Here is a 12,039-nt window from a genome sequence, read left to right as displayed (position 1 = left end):
AATGAAGGAATTTGTTTTGTCTAGTTTGGAAAAAAGAGACTAAATAACAGTTCTTCTTCAAAAAAACCATTTCTAGATAGGAGGAGTGATCAAATGTTCTCAGTTGTTGTCATGAGAGAGACAATAAGAAACTATCTGTGTTAGCAACAAACAAGAATTTGATTAAGTTTTAGGAACGCTTTCTCATTGTGGGAATCTAAAGTATCCTACACAGGGAAGTGGTGAAACTTCAGTTTGAGGTGGATTGGAAAGAGTAATTACACAAAAATTATGTTGGGCATATATAAGTGTGCATGACTCTGCCATAGGTCATTACTGTATGATATTTTTAATGCGCTTCAGGTCTTCTATAACTTCATTTTCCACCTATGTAATCCCAATAATTTCATAAAAATAACAGGTAGGCAAGATGTAACAGACCTGTCAGATCTTTTACAAAGAAAATTATCGAAGTTGTCATACCAATCAAGTAATAATATACAGAAAAGATAATAACCTTAGGCATATGTATATTGCAAGTGACAATTCCCATTAACCTCTAAACGATAGGCTCTGTTATTCTTGTCTAAGAAGAGAGAGCATGTCTACAACTGTGATGTACTATACCTTTTCAAATTAAGTGTAAATTTCATTACATTTCAAGGACCTGGGGAATTGAAAACTGAATAGTAGTTGTATATGGGTTTAGGAAATGAATGAGATAAATGTTTAGTCGTCAAACTGATAACTATGAAATTGAGGAAACCTCGATAATAGGCACCCTCAAGCTCCTAAAACTGAAACATTATATGTAACCTTTCAAAAACTTGAATGCATCTAATTTATTAAATCAACTGTTTCATTGGAAGCATTGTGATCTCCTTGAACTCACTATAGTAGAAATTGGCATCTGTGGCTGCTTTTGGCATGTGGAAAACTTTTAAAGCTTCTTTCACTCTGTTACAGTTGAAAATACTTAGAAATTCTTGGAAATGACAAACACAGCGTTAAACATTCAATTTCATCCCTCTCCTGCAAATTCACTTCTCTGTGGAGAGAGAAGTCTGTCTGACCGTGACACCCACTAAGATGCATATTCAGTAGACAGTTGACCCTCTTCCAGTAGTCTCCTGCTGGCAGAGAGTCAACTGTACCTATAAAAGTGAAATTCCTATACCTGCATCCATGTCACCACTGCCCTTTGAAGTCTGGCCAGTGAAGATGTGAGAAAGACCTCTGGAACTGCTGATCCAAACTCTTCAATATCTCTTTACCTTGCTGGACAAAGGACCTTTGGGACCTTCAAAATCAAGATGTGTTCACGGAGCCATTGTAGGCAGCACATCATAAGCTGCAGGTGCTGGAAGAAAACGTGATTTTTTCCTTTGTTGCAGCTTGGGAAATTAAAACCAGAGTCAGCACTATGTGTCTATAATCCGTTTTCTAGGATGGTAATGGACAGGGGCAGAGGTATTTCAATGAACATGGAAATTCCACAGTTATAACCTATTTTGATCTTAACCCTTCTTCTGCTGATGTTCCTGTGTTTCGTTAGTGCAACCATGTTTCTGTTTAATTTATAAAATTGTGCTTGTTCACAGCCTTTTGAATCTCAGTCATGTGAGTAACACCACTCTACATTCATAAATATTACTTAAGAGTTCATAACAATCTGTTCTTTGGATCTTCTGGAAAATAACCAAAAAAGTCTGAGGCCACTGTTGTGTAGGATAGTGGTGAAGCCATTCAGTAGGTGGAGAATTTCACTGTTTCAAAGCCAGGTAGCTGTAGGAGGTCGGTGAGTGCCTGTGCATGTAGCTCTGGGTGAGCAGATTTCAGAGCAGCTGTCCGGCTGGAAAGCCTCCAGGTAACACAGGCCTGTCCAGCTGTTTACCTGCCATGTGTGCCATGTGTGGACGAGTCTGATCTAGAGAGGGACTTTGGGTTTGCCCTTACCAGAGGGGAGCCATTGGGATACTAAGGTTTGGTGGAAGGGATTCTCTCCACCAAGCTTCACAAGAGGTCAAGGTACTTCCGGTGCAAGCTAGGTACCGCCATGGACTGAGAGGCCACTTTGGTAGGAGACAGTTATATTCACAACAATATTTTTGTATTTAAAAATTACTGTAGCAACTTATGCACAATTGCTACTGTGAACTGTCTTAGTCTACTTTAATAAAAAGAGTGGAAGTCACTGTGAGAACAAAGATATGAATACAGCGTAAAGAAAACAACCTAGTAGTTAACCTGTGGAAAATTGAGTGATTGCACTTTTACAATCATGTACAATTGCACATTTACAAACGTGTTGGGGAAGGGAATCATAATGAGTCAGAAAATAAGAGGCAGAAGAGTCACAATTTAAATGTAAGATTTCAGATGTCAATGAAACACCTATGAGTGTAAGTTAAATCTGAACCCTGGGATTCCAGCAGTATTACACATAACAGATAAAATAAGGCAGCTATTGTCTTGAGTGCATTACAGGGCAATTTTTATGTTTTGACAAACAAATGCGTGGATGTATGAGGCAATCCCACAGGTATAATAAGCCACCCTCTAGGCTATGTTGTATTTGTCTTCAATGATTTATCTCAAGCCTTTCCTTACATTACTGGCTGTTAACCTGTTATACTTTTGAAAATTAACTGAGGTTTTCTTTTGCCATAAATAAGAGCAGCATGTGACCATTATTGTTTTCTTGATTTATTTGTGCAATGTGTGAGACAAAAATACATAGCTGTAATGGAGAGAGAATTTGGGGGAATTAGTGTAAGAAAAGATTTAGCCTGTTTAAGCTAGATCCTCTGAAAGAAAGTTTCAGTGCAGCAGACAGTCACCCACTGGGAATATTGATCCAATCTATGTAAATGTGTATTTTATAACTGTTCTGATTTTACAGACAAGATTATCCTTTATAAAATCTTCACTGTTATAAGAACTCCTGGATTGAGAGTATCTTAAAGAGCTCTAATGTAATGTAATTCTTTCCTTTTAGGGAATATGGAGCCATTGATGATGTAGATATTGATCTGCATATTGATGTTAGCTTCCTTGATGTAAGTAATCTAATCACAGAATTACATAATGAACATTAATACCCATTTAATTCTGCTACACATCAGACTCTCTAGACAACCACTGAGGCTGGCCTTTTTGTAGACTTGACCTTCACAAGTGACTGTCCCATTATAGGTTGCTACTCAGTGGAAAGGTTTACTTTTCCTTTTATGATCACATTGTTAAAATGCTTTTTTAGGGTTTTATTTACTGCATATGTATTTCCTTTCTAACATGCTTTGTAAATGGTAAATGTTTTAAATTATGTAAGTGAAATACATGTCTTTTTTTTGCTATTCTAGACATTAATTAGGTTAGGTTTCTGTAACAGTTATGCTGTCATTAACTCCACACTTCCTCATGCCATGTGTGCACTAACTTCTGTTCTCCAGACGGAGGATAATGAGAATATATGTAATAGTCTCAGGTCAGTATAGCATATCAGATAGTTGTTCTTGGGCTTTTCTAAAATTTAAGAAAGTCTGATCATACCTTGCATTATTTTAATCCGTCTTAAGGAGCAGAAGTTTCCTTTGCACTATGTCATGGGATGAGTTTACTTTCCATCTTTTTTTGCTCCTTTGTTTCTCAGCTTTGAAGCAGTATCTCTTGATAGATGGGAATGTGTCTGCCTGCATTGTAGATGCAGTGTTGTGTATAAACCTGTGCTCAGTTCCAGCTGTACTCAACAACTGGAAGCAGTCTAACACTGCTCCTAGGGACATCAGCGGGCAATAGTTTATCCTAAGTCTCAGGTTTAAAGTTGAAGTAGATATTCCACAACTGGGTAAGTGGACAGATGGTGTTTATAACAACCCTAAGATAGACTTACAAAATGCAACAGTTCCTTATGATGACTAATGGTGTCTGTTGTTTTCTTTTTATCTTGATCTAGGAAGAGATTGCTGTGGCTTGGGATGTTATTCGCACAGAGCCTATAATAGTGCGATTGCACTGTTCACTTACACAGTACTTAAATGGTCCAGGTTAGTCACCTGTGTATTCTTCATGTACCTTATGTGGTGTCTTGGTCTGAGCCATATACTGGGCGATAGATACTCATTCACTGCCAAATCTTTGACCCTGCTTGTGCTTAGATCTGCTGAGAGCAGTGCTGCTGGTTTGAAATTATGCTTACATACATTTGCATGGCCAGGCCCTCGACAATAACATGGGCATCTAATTTAAACTTCCATAGGCTGATTTTTGGAACTTGTTTTCCTGATCTAATTTGAAATGCAACTCCTTCCCCTAGGACCTAGGGTTAAGGAATAGAGATCTACAGTTTCTTCTATGTGATTTCCTGATTTTGGAAATCAGGCATCATCTGCACAGATCAGATATCACTCATATATACACAGGGCTGCGCAGCACATTAATATGCCCTTTTTCATGCACCTTTGAAGAATCAGGCCATGATAATTATCCTTTCTCTGTGACTGTGTGAACTCTGGGAATCTTGAGATTTGAGTGAGAGGTTTAAGAGAGTAAAGCTGGTCAAAATCCTGAATGGTCAACTGGTTTTGAATTGGAAACATTCATATGCAAAAGTCAACTTCAGATATATTTTTACAGTGGGAAGTCAGAACTGAGTTGCAGTTTGGATCATAACTTGCCTGGCTTTGGAGGCTTCCAGTACAAGCTGTCAGTTCAGTCTTGAATCTGTGGGAGAATTCTGCCTCTGGAAAATTAATAGATATTTCCAGGCATAATATGTTTAGCAAAATCTGTCCCACCAAGCTATTTTTAGAGGATATGTTGCCTGCCTATGCTAACTGTTCATTCAAATAAGCATTTCATTACATCAATTTTTTTTTTTTTTGCTTGACTTTGGTCTTTTTTGTCTGTATTTTATTGCTTCAATCTTTTTTGTAAATATGCAGATCTTAAAATATGTATTTGCCATAGGAGGTAGAAGTGTTAGTATTCAGAATATTTTATCAAAATGTAGTTTAAAAAAGTGCAGCAAATAAGAGAAGGTGAAGCATGAAGAGCAGCATGCAGTAAGAAGTAATGTAGCAAAATTAGAAGTAACAACACGATATCTTCTGCCCCGTTGACAAGGTTAAAATGAGAAGCTGAATTCCCAGTCCTGCAGCTGACTGGCTGTGGGAGTGCCTCGGTACCAAGAACGGCAAGATCAGGGCCAGAGGCGACTGCTTCAATGATACTGGTTTGATGAGCTCAACATCAGTTGCAGCCGTGTCTCATTATTTACCAGAAAAGAGCTATGAGATCCACAGTCTTTTATGTTAGCAAGGCCCTTTCTCTGTGAATTCCTCTTCCCCCTTAAATATGTTTTTTTGAGACTACTGGGGCATAACTTTATGCTACATCTTTTTTTCCTATAGTACTTTATGTTGGTTGATAAAAGAAACAGAAATGCGGTATACTCCAAAGCACAATGAGGGGTATTAGTACCACCTTTTAGCTGTGTAATATCCTGATTTTAGATAGTCATTTATCGAATTAATAGCTTGTCTCATTGTGCTTGTGGACAGTTTCTCCCACATGCCTTAGAAATCTGTCTTAGATCTAACTATGAATCAGCATTGGAGGTATTGCGCTGTTTGCTCTGGCTGTAGAGCTTAGCCAACTGTTACAGTCTAGATGTCAGATTTTAAGATTGCTTGTCTAGGTATGACCCTTCTACTACGTGTCCTAAATTTGACAATCTAAAGACATTGATTGTTACTCCTAATGAAGTCATTCATCCTTTTTGAAAAAATCATCAGTTTGTCTTTAAAAGGTGAGATTATATTTAAGTAATAACATTAGAGAAAGGGTATCTACAGGGCTTTGAACTAAGAGAAATTGGATGGACAGGTTAGGTATATTGTATTTTTCAACATTTCAACATTCTAAATAAAATATGGCTTTCTGAGTGATCAAAATAATATAAATTTCAAAGTGCTGATTTAGTTTTACTAATAAAATTTGAACCAACCCAGATTTTTTGTTTTCATTCCCTTTTTGTGTTACTGTAGTCATTACCATATTATGTAATACAAGGTATAAAGTGTGTTCGTTCTTGTAATACATGTTGGCTGTTGTCCTGCCTTGAGAACCTGAGGCTCTCTCAACAAGTGCTGGATTCCATCTGCTACTTCTATCTAGTAAATGTTATTAAAAGTTTTTAGTAATACCAGGAGCTAATTTCCAGCCTTCACCCTGTACACTTTCAATTTTCTGACACATGAGTATGGGTATACCAGTGTTAGGACAGGTCTTGAGGAAAATTCAGGGTAATCCTTGGCCACTTGATTTCATACATCAGGCACTTGGATGACGATTATGAATCTTGCATTAAAATGCCCTCAGAAGGAAAACCTAGATACTAATTAATTCAGTTTATTCCTCTCTGGGTTTTCTTCATAGTCAGAGATACTGTGGTGTATAAACACTACTTACTTGGAAAAAACTCGAAGAGATTAGGCGAGATGAGTTACCAGTCCAGATACGTTTAATATGGTACTGCTCTCTAGTACTTGCATAATATTGTAATTAAAATTAGTGTGAAGGGATACATTTGGGAAAATTCAATTTCTAAAATACTAATTAGTAAAAATACAAATTATATTGGCTGATATTCCAAAAAGGACCATTAATTTCTTAATAGGCTTAGGTGGCATGTTCACTTTCAGCATTGCTGGCATTGTCTATAGTAAAGATCCAGACAGAACAGGGTCCTTAAATATGACTTATATGGTCATGAATTCTCAGTTATTGCTCTAAGTTCGTCAACAATATCTCCTTTTTCCGTAGTGCCAACTGTGGATGTATTTCAGATCTCTACTAAGGAAAGATTTGGGCTGGGACATCAGCTGAAAAAGTAAGTCTAGGAAAGTGTAAACTGCTCTTTTTAGGCAAATATTGCACTCTTTTTGATTCCTGGACCATGTCAAGTAGGATAAAATTCAGTTTGTCAGGTTGGTTGGATTAAAGTGTTTTGAACTTGTTCTTCTTGAAATAAAAAAAACACGATTTGCCTTTTTTAAGTTTTGACACTTGTTGAGGAGAACCTGATTCGTGCTGTCTGCCGGGGTTTTCTGTCACTTTGCTGTCATTTAGGAAGTAAGCTACAAAAGTTCAAAAGACTGTAGCTATGAGTGTTCAATTTCATGTTTCTGCTTAGATGGTGAAGCCTCTGGAGCAGAAATCTTTTTGAACATCATGCATACTGTGAGGGGGACTATGCTTTCATGGTGGCTTCTAGGATGTACCACAGTAATTAGGCCAACCATGTTTTAGGGACAAGAGGGAAGAGTAGTTGAAAAAAAATAGCAGTTTCATATGTTTATGGTACAATTCCATTTAATAAAATTTTGCTGAGTCATCTGTTCACATATGCTTGTGTATGTGTAACAAAATGACAAGAGTATAGGCTTTAATATCTGACCATTACAACATTAAGAATCCCATAAGAAAAAAAATATTTTGCTGTTTGGTGTTTCAGTGCAATGTTTTCATAATCCTAAAAATGAAGCAATGTTGTTAAAATCTCTACTGTGCATACCTTTTAAGAAAAAAAATTAAACACTCCCCAGACATGAAAAGTCTCTTAAAATGTTTTGATACTTACACTGTCTCTGATTTGTGCACCTGGTAATTACTAAAGGTTCCCATAAGACATTTTCAAGGACATTGCTGCATAATTAATTCATGGTTGAGCAGAAAACACATGAACCCCACAGCCCCTCATTGCTGTGGCAACAGGGTATTAATCTTTGAAGATTCCCTGAATTTTCGATAAAGTCCATACCAACTTCCACTTCGACTTCATCACACAAGGACCCCCACAGCTAGATGAGTCACAGAGTAGTTTGGCTTGAAAGGAACATCTGGAGGTCACTTTGTGCAACTCTCTGCTCCAAGTAACACTAACTTCAGAGTTAGGTTAGTTCACTCCGAGTCTAAGGCAGCTGGGCTGTGAAATCTTCGGCCTTTGTGAGCAACCTGTTGTACTTAACCACTCTTCTTGTGGATGTCTTGTTTTTATAGCCTTTATGTTTTTTAGCTTTGCTTACTACAACTTTTGGTCCGACTCTGGGAAGTGTGTGACTCTGTCTTCTCTGTAAACCCTCTTTGGGTAGTGTAATATTCGACGTCCCTATGTTCATGTTTGTACCTTAGGAGCATATGCTCCTACTTGAGCAGTGTGGATGCTGTAGCCTACCTCTGCAGCCACTGGAGAGACAGATGCCTATAGTTGGATGGGTTGCCTTTGAATCAGTTTGTCTCTAGATCTCCATGAGAGGTGTACCTCTATAAGTCTTGCAGTGATTGTTTACACAGACTGTATTCTCAGTAAGAGTTCCATGTAAATTAGTTTTATGTTGGAAAAAAAAAGCATTTTTGAGGAGCTGAGGCACCCAGTCATCAGTCCACATATGTGACAGAACAACTCTGCCTGTAGAGTGAGGACATTGTATCATGTTGCCTATGAGGTGAGCAGAGAGACCCTAATATTAAAGGGAGTATGTCTTGGCTAGGATAAGAAAATTTTCTTTCTTAATTTGCAGAATCATGCAGACATTTGTTACACAACAGTGGAAGAACAGCAAAGAGAAATCTAATTGTACGCACAACAAGAAGGTGTCTGACAAAAAGGTGAAATCCCCTCTGCACATCTTTTCTACATTGCGCAGGTAATAGCAAGGAAAATGAGCTGTTACCACCATATCCTGTTCAAAATCCATAGCAGACTTCACAAGGTGAAATGTTGACTTTTCTCCACAGAGAAGTGCTCTATTTATATCTTACCTCATGTGTTTCCAGTCCTTGCTTTGCGTGACGTCAAAAGTGAACTAGGTACTACTGCAACTTCTAAGGCTGTTTGAAGGCAGATCATTTCAGTGCCCTGCTCTCTGAAACAACCAAGTGTCATCTAGGATTGGAAATAATTAATTTTAGGTTATTTAACTTGTTGTGCTTGTATCTTTATTAGCTTGGTAGCATTTGACTGTTACTTGAATAGCAAGAATGTAAATAGAAGTAATATATATAAAAGTAATATATAACATATATAATTTATATGTAATATAAATTTAAAAAATATTGTAGTTGCTTACCTCTTCTTTCCATAGCTGTGTGTGTTTTTAATTTTTTAAAACTAGATTGGTCATTAATGAAAGACTGATTTTTAGAGCTGCTTTAGAGCTGCTGAGCACCCACACCTCTCCAATGTTGGAGCACATTAATGTTCACTGCTTTGGAAATGCAGGCACAGAATTTCAAAGAACAAAGGCATTAAAAACATAAGAAGTATTTCGTGAATAGTTTATTTGAATTCATTACAACTTCTGCCAGTTACTTATACTCTTAAGTGTATGTAAAATTGCGCTCTGATTTTACCTCTTTCAGGAACGTGACTATTTACTCTAGCATGTTTTCCTGCTCATGAAGGGGTTGACAGGTCACCCCTTCTGTGACTTGGAATTGAGTGCTTCTTTGAACATTCCTTCTTTTTGATGAATTTTGCCATTCTAAATTCCCTGTATAAAAAAAGAGCGGGAGTACAGTGATCACTCACATTGAAGAAGGAAGGAAGGGAGTCTTTTCAAAGGTAGAAGAGGAAGGTGATGTTTTAAGTAGTAAGCTTACCCGTTCCCTGTCATGCCACGCACCATTGCCTGGTGCAGCCAGTAGCTTAGGGTTTGGTTTTATTCAGAAAGGGCATATAAAAGCTAGCCCAGTCTTTCTCTGGATTTGTCTGCTGCTGCAGTGCCTGTCCAAAGATGGCTCAGCCCAAATGTATGGACCCCCTCTCTCCCTAGAGCACCATTCCTACCTCCTGTCCGCCCAAGAGTGGTAGTGAGACAACTGCAACAGTGAGTCAGCAACTTCCACATGCATCTTCCACTGCCACCACTTGCTAACAGGGTGGGGAAACCTGCCAAACTCTCCCCTTGGAGTTTCACTTCTTTTCTATTCAATCCAAGCCCAAAAAATACTCCAAAGATTGGGGTTGCTTATGAAACGTAGCAAAATGACTCAGCATACCTGTTACATGTTTTTGCTGTGCAAGGACAGGCAAATGTGAACCTTGAGCTAGAATTTGTCTGAAACAGGAAAGAAAAGCATCCAATTGTCTTCAACAAAGCACCCAAATTATTATGAGGTTTTTAAAAAATAATGTTAATTTCAGATGAATTAAATTAGATTTACTGCTTGTGTGTTTCATTGCTCATTATATCTTCCATTGGATCTGGACATAGAATTTGTTATGCTGTGTCCAGAAGACAGTAACTCTAATGGATCATGGCATGATGATTACATAGGAAAGACAGATTTTGATAAGGAAAATGTGTTATAATCTCATGTGAAATACGTGTTTTTCATTGCAAAGATAATTTCCTGAATAAATGGTTTGTTTAGTGACATAGAGACCTTTACAAAGAACGGTAAGGATATAGCTCAAACTTCTACTTCAGTAGTTAGTTATCTTTTTGATCGATGGTCTTGTGTGTAAGTAGGAGTAAGATGTCTATTTGGTATTGGAAAATTAGTCCTACATACAAGTGGTAATTTTTTTAAAGTTGAGTTTCATTTATCACCAGTGAAATACGTAAAGACAGGTGACACTTAAAAATTTTTACATATGTGTTGCCTTGATTGATCTGCACAAAATTTTGAGTATTCTCCAACTTGTTCTTCTCCTTTATTTTTAAGGTCGCCAAGTTATCCTCCACCTGGCTGTGGTAAAAATAAATCAAAACTGAAGTCAGAACAGTATGGTATCTCCAAAACTCACAAACTACTGAGAAGGACTTGCTCTAGCACAGTGAAGGCAGAAGATATGTGTGCCACAAAATCTCACAGAAGCTTTGGCCGCTCATTGTCAAGTGACCCTAGGGCTGAACAGACAATGGCTGTCAAATCGCACAAACTGTTGAACCGTTCTTGCTCTGCAGCTGTCAAACAGGAGGAGTGCATCACTTTAAAGCCCCATAAGCTGTTGAGTAGATCGTGTTCTGGGGATCCTCGATGTGAGCACAACAGCACCTTGAAGCCCCACAAGCTATTAAGCAGGTCCTACTCCAGTAATCTTAGAATGGAAGAATTAGATGGATTGAAGAATCCCAAGTTACTCAGCAAGACTTACTCCAATGCCCCTAAGTCATCCAAAATGGAGGCTTTCAAGGAGTCCACCACAGCAGAGAGCAGGAGGCTCTCTCTTACCTCAGGGCTTATTGGTATCTTAACACCGTCTTCATCATCACCTTCGCAAGCTGCTGTGAGTAATATTTTTTCTATTGTGCTCATTTTCCTCCTGTTATTTTCCAAATTTGTCATTATGCTTATTATGCAAAGGCATTAATACTTTAATTAATAACATTAATTAAATAACATTAATTAATAACATTAGTGAATATGTTGGATATATTGAATATATTGGAAGACATGTGCAATGGAGTCAGCTTTTAAAGGACAATTTAAACAACTGTGCCTGCATATATATATTTAAGCTATAAAAGCAGAATTTGCCTAGGTCAAGGCAGTGATTTTATGTGACATTGAATACAGCTCAGTGTACGGCTGCTGGCCATGAGAAAAGTTCAAGCATCCACTCCCTTGCCTGCCTCCTTTCTTGCAGCAGGAAGAAGGGAAAGTGTGAGCTTCTTTACTGCAAAATTGGCTTGGTCGCACAGGTCTTTTCTCATTTCCCCGTTTGCTTTGTGGGGGAAGCAACTGTCCATTGGCTTTGTTGGGTGCCAAGTCACCTCTCCCTCTGGTCTTTGCATCTGTGATCGTCATCCTACTGGAAGCAATGCGGTCATGATCCAGCTCACCTCTTGCACATTTGTGCTTTGTGAAAGGTTTAACCTTCAAATATGCTTGTGGCAGCCAGAGGTCGGGGAAGCAGTTAAGCCCACACTGACACCCTTTCTTTCCCCAGAGACAATTGGGAAAACAAAAGGTAGCACATGTTCTTAAATTTAAGAAAGAGCTCTCAAAAGTAATTCTTCTGCCTCTGCTTCTTAAAAGATGGCTTTCATA

At 38.0% G+C, this 12,039-nt stretch overlaps 1 protein-coding gene across 1 annotated transcript in view; it reads left to right on the top strand.

Annotated features, from left to right (window-relative positions):
- Positions 1-12,039, top strand: part of PARP8 (poly (ADP-ribose) polymerase family, member 8) — a gene marked incomplete at both ends in the record, with an annotated part of 31,101 nt that overhangs the window by 17,227 nt on the left and 1,835 nt on the right. Inside the window, 5 exons of the mRNA XM_010080575.1 lie at positions 2,978-3,038; positions 3,935-4,025; positions 6,805-6,871; positions 8,562-8,687; positions 10,711-11,275. Of these exons, the coding sequence (XP_010078877.1) occupies positions 2,978-3,038; positions 3,935-4,025; positions 6,805-6,871; positions 8,562-8,687; positions 10,711-11,275 (910 nt within the window). The remainder of the gene's footprint in view (positions 1-2,977; positions 3,039-3,934; positions 4,026-6,804; positions 6,872-8,561; positions 8,688-10,710; positions 11,276-12,039) is intronic.

This window comes from Pterocles gutturalis, unplaced genomic scaffold (assembly GCF_000699245.1).
Source record: "Pterocles gutturalis isolate BGI_N339 unplaced genomic scaffold, ASM69924v1 scaffold22484, whole genome shotgun sequence".
In the NCBI taxonomy this organism is placed as follows: domain Eukaryota; kingdom Metazoa; phylum Chordata; class Aves; order Pterocliformes; family Pteroclidae; genus Pterocles; species Pterocles gutturalis.
Note: the sequence above shows the minus strand (reverse complement) of the source record. Positions and strands in the feature narration are given on the sequence as shown.